The sequence below is a fragment of the Balaenoptera acutorostrata genome, chromosome 20, assembly GCF_949987535.1.
Source record: "Balaenoptera acutorostrata chromosome 20, mBalAcu1.1, whole genome shotgun sequence".
In the NCBI taxonomy this organism is placed as follows: domain Eukaryota; kingdom Metazoa; phylum Chordata; class Mammalia; order Artiodactyla; family Balaenopteridae; genus Balaenoptera; species Balaenoptera acutorostrata.
The window spans coordinates 49,790,927-49,803,335 of NC_080083.1; the positions used below are offsets into that span (position 1 = coordinate 49,790,927).

General features: G+C 34.7%; 1 protein-coding gene across 2 annotated transcripts in view; it reads right to left on the reverse strand.

Annotated features, from left to right (window-relative positions):
- Positions 1–12,409, reverse strand: part of SMURF2 (SMAD specific E3 ubiquitin protein ligase 2) — a 122,330-nt gene that overhangs the window by 29,163 nt on the left and 80,758 nt on the right. For both annotated transcript variants that reach the window (XM_057535547.1, XM_057535546.1), the window contains exons 4-8: positions 11,321–11,454; positions 8,657–8,722; positions 7,057–7,141; positions 4,225–4,308; positions 1,948–2,150 (exon numbers count right to left, since the gene is read on the reverse strand). In XM_057535547.1, the coding sequence (XP_057391530.1) occupies positions 1,948–2,150; positions 4,225–4,308; positions 7,057–7,141; positions 8,657–8,722; positions 11,321–11,454 (572 nt within the window). The remainder of the gene's footprint in view (positions 1–1,947; positions 2,151–4,224; positions 4,309–7,056; positions 7,142–8,656; positions 8,723–11,320; positions 11,455–12,409) is intronic.

A 12,409-nucleotide genomic window follows, 5' to 3' on the forward strand; every position in this document is an offset into this window, starting at 1 on the left:
ATGTGGAGCCTAAGGGAAACAGAAGGGCTCAGAGGAAGAGGCTAACCAACTCTGCGGAGATTCTCAGGGATTTGCAAAAACTTTCAAAGAGTTTGCAGGCTGGTAATGCTTTTTAAATTATGCCTAATTTTATATCAAAACTTATGTTTTTTCTTTCCTTGAGAGAGGTGTATTCTCAAGACTGCATTTGGACTTAGAAGCAAAAAAGATGGAATATAGAAGAGACACCCTATAGTCTAAAAGAAGCAATGATGGAAAAATAATCAAGTTAGGAGGAGGAAGACTAAAGAGCACATATGCCTAATGGGGAAAAAAAAGCCGCAGGTAAAATTAAGTCAAAGCCCTTGGGAAGAGAGTGAGGAGGCCAGGGCAAAGAGAAGGAATCTGTGAAAGGGTTTCTTCAATGGTGGTTTTTAGTCTTTATTTATGTTTTCAAGCAACAGAACTACCTTTTTTTTTTTTTAAACAAAATCTAATGAAAAATTCCAATATACGAAACAATAAAACTATTGCTAATATTTATTAGTATAAATTTGTTTATAAACCTGTAATAAAAATCAATTTAAACTTTTAAAATTATAAATGTAAAAATGTTTAAACCTGGTTCTAGATGACAGCTGCAATAATTTCAGCCTTGGTACCCACTTTACTCCTATGTTTTGGTTGTACAAAAAAAATTTTTTTTAATCCAAATCACACAAATATTGTAAAAGTGTAACTACCCCCACTCCAAACCACTTGCCTTATAATCTCAATTAAAAAGAATGCCAGGAGATACTTGATTCTAAGGTCTGGACATTAATAATAACAGCTAAATTTTAACTTCTCATGAAATTTCATTTATTTCTTGCAACAAATCTACATGGTTGGTAATAATATTTTCCCCACTTTATAATATAGAAGATAAAGCTGAGGCTCAAACAGGTTAAATAATGTGCCCAGCATCACACAACTAATATATAGCAAAGCCAGGATATGAACCCAGCTCTGTTTCCCAAGCCCATGCTCTAACCACTGTGCTTTAAGTTAACCTGTGCGGCCTAGCTCAATTAATGGAAAAATTGGGGGTTTTTTTAATTAAATAGTTAAAATACTTAAAAAATAAAATAAGAGTGATGCATTTGTGTAAGTTCAAAAAACATTCTGGAGTAAAAATAAAATACAAGTTAGATCAGGCAATTCCCAATGTTGGTCACTAGGTGTCATCATCAGCCCAGAACTGTTTATCTAGAGGCTGTGGAAAGGGCAAGGATGTTAAGTAACTTGGTTAAGCTTTTAGCAAGAGAGGAGAGAACAGCTGAGGTCATACTACAAGAGTTCACAAGTTGCAATTAATTTAGGAAGTTCTGTATTCAACTATGAGAAGATTCATGTCATCTTTCACATGGAATTCTAAAATTTAGGAAATATGTAAGATTATAGTACTTTTACACAAACACAGAAGTGACTAAATCATTTACAATAACCCAATCACTCAGATAACACAAAATTATAGACAATACAAATACAATATATAAATACCATCAGAAATATGCTTTTAAAATTATTTCTAAATATGCACGTCTAGAAAATTACAAGTCTGACTTCAGACTGCCATTATCAAGAAAAACACCATCTCACTTTTTACAGTGCCTGTTTACAAAGCAGTCTCACATTGTTTCATATGCCTCTCACAATACCTTTGTGAAAAGGAGAGGTATCATTCATCTCATTTCATTGTAACTGGGCAAAAAGGTTAAGGTTAAATGACTAGCCCAAAGTCAAAGTGTTGTTAGTCTTCTACCACTTCAAAGACTTTTCAAAGTTGGGGAGTTTTACATTTACTTTGATTTTCATGCAGAATTCCTAAACCCAGATTAGTAACTTCTTTAAAAGTTGATTTTCTGGCTTCTTAGCAAGCTGAAATCAGTAAAACACACTTTATTTTTCCTCTGCTAGTTGTCATACCATAGCCTTCTGGTAGGTCTGGAGGAGTATGTAAATGTGTCCTGCTCATGTAATTTCTATGTCGTTGTGACCTGACTCTCCTCTCTGCCAGTCTGGGATCTGAAGACTGTCCAGATGTTGCACCGTTTGTTCCACTAATTGGAGTGTTCTCATCAACAAAACAGCTAAGAGGTCTGCCAGGACTAGAATATTCAGATGCTGGTCTATCAAAAAGTAACAAGGAAAAAAAGTTACTCAACTCAGATACCAAAAGCAGAATCTTATAGACAATGTATGTACAGCAGTAACAATCACTTTTAAGAAAATGGAATGATTAATACAAATATAATGACTCAAGAACTCTCAATAAAAGCAAACCCAAAGCCTCAAAGCACCAAAGAAACCCAGGTGATAAGCAGATTATCAATTACATATTCAAATCACTTTATATTGATTTTAATTACATTTCATATGAAATCCGCATATATTTATAGATGTGAGTATGAGCTCACAAAGCCTTAGTTGGCTTAGCCACAGGCGACCTCAGACCTGCGTCCCCACCATTCTCCCACTCTGCCTCTACCACACTGACGTTCTTCCTCCTCCTTAAGCTTGCCATGGTCATTCTACCTTCAGTGCTGGAGAGCAGCCCTTCCTTCTACCTAGAGTGATTTTTTCTCCTATTTTCCCTAGGCCAGACTCCTTTTTGTCATTCAAATCTTAGCTTAAGCTTAAATGTTGCCTCTAACAGGTCGTTCCTGACCTTCAGATCTAAAGTAGTCACCCAGGCATTTGACAGTACCTCACCTTACTTCCTCAGCATGGCAGTTACTTCCGATATTTTTCTCATTTGCATCCTTGTTTTCATCTGTCTTCCCCCACTAGAATATTTATTGAGAGAAGAAAGTCTGCCTAGTTTTTTCCCCACCATATATATTCCCTGCACCTAGAGTAGTGCTTAGCATATATTTAAGAGCAGTAGTTCAATAAATATTGAGTGAATAAAGGAAAGATAGTCTGTCTCTTCAAAGAGCTTCCAGTCTCTTGTAGGTCATCCAAACTAAGAGGATAATCAAGAGTTAATTTTTAAACTAACATTTACAACACAATTGACTTTACACATGTGGAAATTAAAGTCAATTTTATCAGTTAAATGAGAAGGAAATAAGACTTCACTAAAGCACTGACACAAGTACACATTTATTTACACTCAGATATGATAAAAATAGGTTCTTTGACTTCCATATAATCCTTGGCAGTTTAATACTAGAAATCAACTCTCAAATAAGCACTTTTTAAAATGGCAACATAAGATAAGCTTTCATCTGAGAATCACAGTATAATAGAGAAAACTTTGCGGTTCAATGAGTTAAGCAATTAATCCCCAATAAATAAAAGTATAGCTAATGAGAAGCATTTGATGTTCTATGTCTGGTGCCAGTCCTGCTCAGGGAAAAAAAAAAAAGTAGAAGGAGCAAAACAAACACTGAGTAGAGGTGGCAAATAAACTTTTTTCTTATTCTGAAAAAAAAGGAAATCCAGCCACTTATCCTATTCATTTTCAGTTACTTTAAGAGCTTTCCTTGAAGCTTTCAAAACTTATCTTGCATCCCCATGTCTTTACACATTAAGCTCCAGGAAGGCCTTTCTGCCTTATTCATGGTTATAGCCCAAATGCTGAGCACAGTGCCTGGCATATAACAATTTGGTGAACTGAATGATAGCTGTTACCACTACCCTGAACACTTTTTATCACCTTCCCCTTACCTGGCTAAATCTTCATATTCTTCAGGATTTAGTTCAGAGACTCTCCTCCTTCTGAGTTTTCCTTAGCAAGTTCTACCATCTTGCCCCCAACTCTAAGTCAGGTGCCCCTCCATATTGTCTCAGAGCATCTGGTTCTTATCTTGGTCAAAGACCTTACTGGACACAATATAATCATCCCCCAACATTACTGAATAAATGGAGATCCTGTATATATATTTTGTTACAGCTGTTCAATAATGGGCTCAAAAAAATTTTTTAAGAGTCCTAGAAATAAGATGACTTCTCAATGTATTCATTTAACTCATCTAATAAATATTTATTGAACACCATCACAGGCCATGGAGCTACAATAACAGGATGACCTGCTAAGCAATCTTTATTAAAAATAATAATGGCATTTGCTATAAGATCTACTGATCTAGAGCAGTTTAAACCCAGAAAGGAAATCTGGTAAAGCTGACAGATAAACAGATAGGGGACTTCAGGAGGGCAAACAGCATAGACCTTGGGAAGATACTTGTATGTTCTTACCGTGTTGGGCGTTCCCATTGCGTAGTTCTTGTTATGTGGTTTAGGTACTGGATTCTTCCAGAGGCAGTTCGCCTTTCTTCCCAGCTTAAATAAAAATATTGAGAGATAAAGCAGTAATAGGAAGCCGGACATGGAATGTTTTTGGAACAAGCCAGGAAGACATTTGCTGTTATGAATCAGGAATGACAAATTGAAAAAGCAATACACAGAATATAGGAATTGTTTCAACTTATTTTAGAACTGTACAATATGTCTTCTAGAATTCTGAAGCTTTTGAAATATTTATACTGAGGTGTGACTAATATTTTCCATCAGCCAAACTGAGAATTTTTCAATGATGTCAACAATGCTCAATTAAATTATACTAATTTCTCCAGAATTTAGTGGGGGGAAAAAAGGCCATACTAAAAATAAAAATTATACATAATTTTAAAAAATTAAATTTAACTAGAAAAGTATATAAAAGCTTCTTAAAGCATTTAGCCTATCCAAACTAATTTTTTTAATCTTCATATTTTTATGTTCTCTTACACATTTTCTACTAAAAGTTATGAATTTTTTTAAGTATAGTTGACATACAATATTATATTAGTTTCAGGTATACAACATAGTAGTTTGACATCTATACACTACAAAATGATCACCAAGATAAGTCTAGTAACCATCTGTCACCATACAAAGTTATTACAATATGGACTATATTCCCTATGCTGTACATCACAGCCCCGTGACTTACTTATTTTATGACTGAAAGTTTGTACCTCTTAATCCCCTTCACCTATTTCATCAATTTCCCCTCCTCTCCCTCCCCTCCGGCAAACCAATACAGAGTTTGTTCTTTTTATCTATGAGTCTGTTTCTGTTGTTTGTTTGCTTTGTTTTTTAGATTCCACATATAAGTGAAATCATATGGTATCTGTTTGACTTATTTCATTTAGCATTATACTCTCTAGATCCATCCATGTTGTTGCAAATGACAATATCTCATTCTTTTTTTTATGGCTGACCAATATTCCAGTGTGTGTGTGTGTGTATGTGTGTGTGTGTAATACATCTTCTTTATCCATTCATCTATTAATGGACCCTTAGGCTGCTTCCATGTCTTATCTATCTTCCGTATCTTAAATAATCCTGCAATGAACAAAGGGGTGCATATACCTCTTTGAATTCATGTTTTCATTTTCTTAGGATACATACCCAGAAGTGGGATAGCTGGATCATATGGTAATTCCGTTTTTAACTTTCTGAAGAACCTCCCTACCATTTTCCACAGTGGCTGTACTGATTATATTCCCACCTACACTGTACAAGCGCTCCTTTTTCTCCACAACCTCACCAACATGGGCTATTTCTCAAACTAATTTTTTAAAAAGCAATAATGCCACTTCTTCCTCAATATCTTATTAATTCATATAACAAAAAAATTAGGCGAGTGACTATAGTTATGTTAATATTTCACCAAACCACTGGCAGCGGTTTGGAGGCCTTAAACAATGGAAAATAAAAAGATGCTAAACAGGTTTTTTCCCCTGTGATTACAATTATAGTACAGTAATGTAGAACAAATTTAGAATAAGCCGTACAACTGCTGTAATCTCTCAATACTGACGAGTTATTTCATCCTAAACTTCCCCTTCAAAAGTACCATAATCCACCTCAAATCCATAAAAATTAACAGATATATCAAGAAGCTAAAATCATCTATAAACAGACTTAAATTATAGCAATTTTTAACAGCTTACACAAAATGAGCAAATACCATAGCTTGGATTTGAAATTTCATGTCAAAAATAACTTAAAACTCAACCAATTATACACTTAAAATGGATATAGTTTATTGTATGTAAACTATACCTCATTGAAGTTAATTAAAAATACTTTGAAAATTAAAAATAAAATCGGTAAGGTTTCAGAACTAGTATAAAACAAAGATAGAGAGCAATGATAAAAAGCATAAGCTTTGGAATCAAGGCTTAAATCTGTGTTCCAGTTCTGCCATTTCTATGTGGCCTTTGGCAAAATACTTAACCTCTCTGAGTCTCAGTTTCGTAAGTCTGTAAAACGCATGAGGGTAATAATAGTAGTAACAGTAGTAATAATAATAGCTAATTATTTATTAAGCACTTACTCTATGCAAGACATTGTGCTACGTGCTTTACATGAATGACTTCATTTAATCCTCACAAGTATTGATGGCGTACATACTATTATCATTATCCTCTTTGATAAATAAACATAAACCAAAGCTTACAAAAGTCAAATAAATTGATTAAACTCATAAAGCTAGTAAACAGAAGAGTAAGGACTGGAACCCAAATGGTCTAATTCCAGAATCACATTATGAGAATTAAATGATCTAATGTATATCATGTAATGATATATATGTAATGATAAATGATATAAAGTGCTTATAACACTATTTGACACTTGCAGGCTCAATAAATGTTACTATGTTATTGTAATTACTATTACACAAATTCTGTATCCCATCCCTCTAAATAGAGCAATGCCTCAGATTCAGCACCTACATGCCTTGTTTTGAATAATTTAATCAATCAAAAAAGTTTTCCTTTTGAATATATAACATTTACAAGAGATTTAAATTTGTCAAGAAATTTGATTTGTCTCCTAGTCAAAACTCTTAAAAAACAAATGTAACATATCTAATTCATGGCTTATTTTACGAATTTGTTGTGATAAGATCCCTCACTAATTTTCTAAGTACAAGGAAAACCTAGATTTTGGAATTGATCAGCAAATTTCTAAACTTAAATATAAACACCAACTTATTTCTCATTATTTTAGGGATATTATCTAATGATTTTTGCTTACCCATCTGGTAAATCATTATCAAACAAACGACTGCAGTCCACAACTTGTCCTCCTGTGCCTATTCGGTCTCTGGACTGAAGACTTACTATTAAACAACAAAAACATTACTAAGAGTCACAGAACTAGAAAGAATTACTGCAATTTAAAATATTTCTCTTTGAAAGACACCTGGCTTAGCTCATTTTAAGACTTAAGAATGAATTCTTTAGTTTCTACTAAATTCTGCAATTTTTTTTTAATTTATTTTTTTTTGGCTGTGTTGGGTCTTCGTTGCTGCACGCGGGCTTTCTCTAGTTGCAGCGAGCAGTGGCTACTCTTCATTGCAGTGACTGGGCTTCTCACTGCGGCGGCTTCTCTTGTTGCGCAGCACAGGCTCTAGGCGCACAGGCTTCAGTAGTTGTGGCTCGCGGACTCTAGAGTGCAGGCTCAGTAGCTGTGGCGCACGGGCACAGCTGCTCTACAGCATGTGCAATCTTCCCGGACCAGGGCTCGAACCCGTGTCCCCCGCACTGGCAGGCGGATTCTTAACCACTGCGCCACCAGGGAAGCCCCTGCAATTTCTTTGTCCATGAGATTTTTCTCTTTAAGGTTTTCTACACTTTGTCATGTTCATGGAGGCGAGTCTAACTCCTTTTTTCCCATCCTAATGGGGCAACGCAAGGCCACTAGTGCACTTAAAAAGAGGCGTAACACATGAAAGGTATATTTGTGTATTCCACATTTTTGAGTTTTTAACTTCCCTCTCAATCTAAGAATGACAGGAATTATGAATAACGCTGTAGTGTAGATATTTCCCTGCAATAACCAGAATAGGGCTTTTGTTATGATGCTACTTTGGCAACTCTCTATGAACCTAATTCACTGCCTTGTAAAATTAAGTCCTTCAAGTCCTTTCTGTAACTAAAACCTCTCTTGATAGGTTCATTTAATGCAATCATGTTATTCTAAATTCTGCTCTATAATGCAATGGTAAGATTCCAATTGCCTGTTACTTCTTTAAGAAGCTTCAAAGGAGCCCACCTCAGTGCCCTACCATTCTAGGTATCTTGATCAAATCTCAATCTATCAATTCTTAAGATAAGTCTCAGGAAATTTTATATAAAGGGGCCAATTCAAGATAACCCCACTAGCCCACTAAATGCCTTATGAGTAAGGTAACAATTTTTCCCTTTCTCCAATTAGTGCTATACTACCATTCTATTTTTTTCAATTAGTAAAGATTAAAACTGCAAAGCATTAAACTGGTTTTTCTTACTCAAAAACCAGTTTGAGAATTACTTTCAGAAAACCTTAGTATCATCTATAAAGTCTATCTCAGTGTTCTACTGTATTTGTATGCTTTTAAAGAATTCCTTCCTAAAGGATCAATAGTTCTTCACATTAGGAGCCTATTTTTTACATTATCTGTATTTTTTTGCTTTTTTAAAAAATTAAGTTGTCCTAGATTCTGCATCCACTGTTCCAATAATTTTACATGACTCATTTAATTCATGCCAATACAATGAAGCTACAGTTACTGTACTTTGATTTTAAAGGTATTTAGAGTTTAGGTCAGCTTAAATAAAGCCAAAATTCACATAACTTTCAATTCCACACTTACCTACTATCTGTCCTCTAACTGTATCATTGTCATTTGGCCCAAGTTTGCATAGATCCAGCCTCTGATCTATTTCAAATCAACAACAGCAAAAGGCAAAAAATAAGTTGGTATCAGAGATTCTCACATCTACAGAGTGATAGTAAATTTCTACAATCCACTGGAAATCAGACCAATCATTTAAAGAATTAATCAAGTTTTAATGATGAGACAAACATTTAAAATTCTCTAACTGCGTACATAATATTAGTATAAATGTCTCGACAAAAGTTTTGACAAATTCAGATTTCAAAAACCATAAGACACTGGTGACAACATGCAGTATTTTCTCTCCAAAGATTTCAGAACACTTCAGTCTAAGTTTTCGCTTGCCACTTAATAGTTTTGTTCTTAAGCAATTTATCCCAAGTCTTGATTTTCTCGTGTATAATTGTAGTACTTACCTCCTATTAAGGATTAAATCAGATGGTTATGTAAAACTCTTAGCACAGTACCCGGCACATAAGTGTCCAATAAATGTTAGTTGTTGTCATTGTTATTTTTTATTTAACCATTTCACATAACTCCCCCACACACAAAGTAAGTATTAATAAGAAGCCAAGTATAAACTAACATAAAGGTTTGAGTTCTGGTACTAACTCATTTAGAAGCAGCTCACTTCTTCTCTCATGCCTCATCTATAAAACAGATATAACACTGGCCTGGCTAGTTACAGTAAGGAACAATGTCACCCACTGCATGTTGGTTTTACTTTGATTACAGCACTTATAACTGAATTCTCTTTATAGCTGTATGCCATCTGTCTACTTAAGTAAATCACGAATTGATAAAAGGAGGAGACCATATCTTAAGTTTTTATATTCTCCACTCCAACCTGATAGAATGGAACTACATCAGGTGCTTAATAAATTAAATATTGCTACACATCAAAAAGATCATATAAATTACTGCAATGAAACATTCACAAGCAGCAGAAAGAAAATCTGTGCCCCACCTGGCTTACTTTTCCCTTTGCAAAATAAATGGACACTAATAAGACAGCTATACAGTGGACTTGTGCAGAGCAATGCCGCTTCTGTTCAGTCCTTCTAACGTGTCCTGCTCCCTCTGCCAGCAGGCCTTTGCCCTTGCTTCTCAGAGGACAGGATTCATGCTGTTTTTCACCTTTCTATCACTGGGGTTTCAAACAGTACCTGACACTTTAAAGGTTCAATAAATGTTGGCTAAATTGAACCAGAAATAAGGTCATACATGTGACCTGTAAGTCTTCAGTTTGCCTGCTGCATTGGGTTAGAATAACATGGTTCATTTTGTTTGTTTGTTTTTTGGGTTTTTTTGGCTGCACTGTACAGCATGTGGGATCTTAGTTCCCCGACCAGGGATTAAACCCATGCCCCCTGCATTGGAAGGCAGAGTCTTAACCACTAGACCACTGGGGAAGTCCCAAAAATGGTTCGTTTTTTATATGCTAGACCTTTTCCAATCCCAACATCTTCTACCTCCTGTTGGTCACCCTGTCAACCCAGAAATATAAGAAATTCTCAGGTGCCTTTAAATTGCCCTCAGAACTTTTAGCTCAATTTTCTCCTTTTTAATTTTTAACAGTAATATTTTTATAACTGGGTTGTGGTATCATACTACATTAAAAGGGATCATCTCTTAATATTATATATCTAACATTCAAAGCTAAATTCAAACTATTTTTATTTATTAATTTCCGTAGCTGGAGTCTATGTGAATTTTTGCTTAGAATAGGCATCTGGACTACAATCCCATGACAACAGCTAGCAATATTTTTTATATTATATAAAAAAGAATTCTGTAGAAAAAGAAAAAAATTTTCTGTTGAAAAAGATATTTCCATCTATGTCCCAATGGAAATACCCTCAAAAAGATGCTCTGTCATCTGGTTACATGAATTACACATACACTAACAAGTCAACTTGTCAATCCAATATAGAAATGCTTCTAATGTCTTGATCTTGGTCTAATCCTGTAAATGACCAGTTTGGTGAAAAATTAAGCTACAGTTAAGCAGTTAATACAGCTGTCTTACACTCAAAATAATGTCTTACCTTTATAACTTTTAATTTTTCAGAGCAGTTTTATATGTCATTTTTATTCACTAATAATTCCCCTTTAACTGTTATATTAAACACTCCAATGACCTAAATAAAACTCCCTTTATCTCACAAATCCACCTAAACCAGAGATGAGTGCTAAGAAATAAAAAAGACATTTAATACTTTGACCCCTTTTTACTTTTTTTTTTTGGCCATGTCACACTGCATGGCTTGTGGAATCTTAGTTCCCTGACCAGGAATTGAACCCGCACCCGAGGCAGTGAGACCACAGACTCCTAAACCACTGGACCGCCAGGGAATTCCCTTTTTATTCTTCTGGATATCAGTCATTTCTTAGCACTTATAAATTCACTGGATACTAAGTATCAGCTCTGATTCATTTCTAGGTTTCACATATTTAAAATGTTTCATTCTTTTTAAAAAGTCAACAAAGTAAATTTAGACCAGGAATTTTTATCAATGTTTCAAACATACACAGGAAATTAAGTTTTTGGACCCCTGCCTCCCCCATCAAAAAATACACATACGTATATATATTTAAATATGTATATTTAAATTTTTAAAAGCACTAGTATCTACTCACAACCAGTGTCTTTGAGGCGGTTGATGGCATTGGAAAGAAGACGAACACAACCAAGAAATCCAGCACCTTGTTTTTTATGGATCTTCTTGTGATTCCATACACTGATCGTAACTGAATCAGACTTTCCAATATACCTACATAAAACAAAATGACTGCATGAGTAACTTGGCAATCATGAGTAGTTAGTATAAAATTTTTCTTTTGTTTTTGTAGTCTAAAGTCACAAATGTTTGAGTATGGCTAGATAATGCAAAATATGTTTGAATTCAGTCTATCCACAGGACTGAATTTAAATTTTTTTTTAATTCTAAAGTAAAATCTAAAAAGAATTTTTAATATATTCTTTATCACACCTGCCACTCTCAGGCTGAGTAACAATTTTTGTTAGTAAAAAAAAAAAAAAACTATTTTAGTAGCTAGTGTCAAATAACCCTATGGAAGTTTATGATTATTTCTTTCCAAAAACAAAAATCTTAGAAAAACTTTTATCACAGTCACATTTTAAATACACTTCAATGACATGACCTAGTACCTCAGCGAATACTCAGTTCATTTTCAAGAGGCATTGTCAAGGCTGACAGACCAAAAATCTGACATACCTGTTATGTTTTAAAATGCTGTAGAACAAAAGCTGATTGTAACGCTTTTCCCCTGCTTCTCTCCTGTATGCAGGCCTTGAGCGAGCAGGACTCTTGCAGATTTCACTTCACTGCCTGCAGACAAGCAGAGCAGGGAAAAGCGTTACTATACTTGTCTGTGCATATACCTGTAAGTATGGAGAAGCTCTACCACAGCCAATTGTTAACATGGTGTCATCCCATGCGAAAATATAATAAAATAACATAATTATATCAGTAGAACCCTAAATTTCAATGACTCTAAGAGGTCAAATTTTTGGTCCAGCAACCTTGACCTTAAAGTGTCATTCAATAAAGCAGTAATATCAGAAAAATTCACCTGGTATATAAAAAAGCCTAGACCACTTAAGTAAGGACTAAAACTTTTAAATGAGTAACATGAAAGGCACACTTGAGGCCCTGGATCCAGCTGTGTTAAAGCATGCCTACCCTTCTAGACGTTTAATTATGC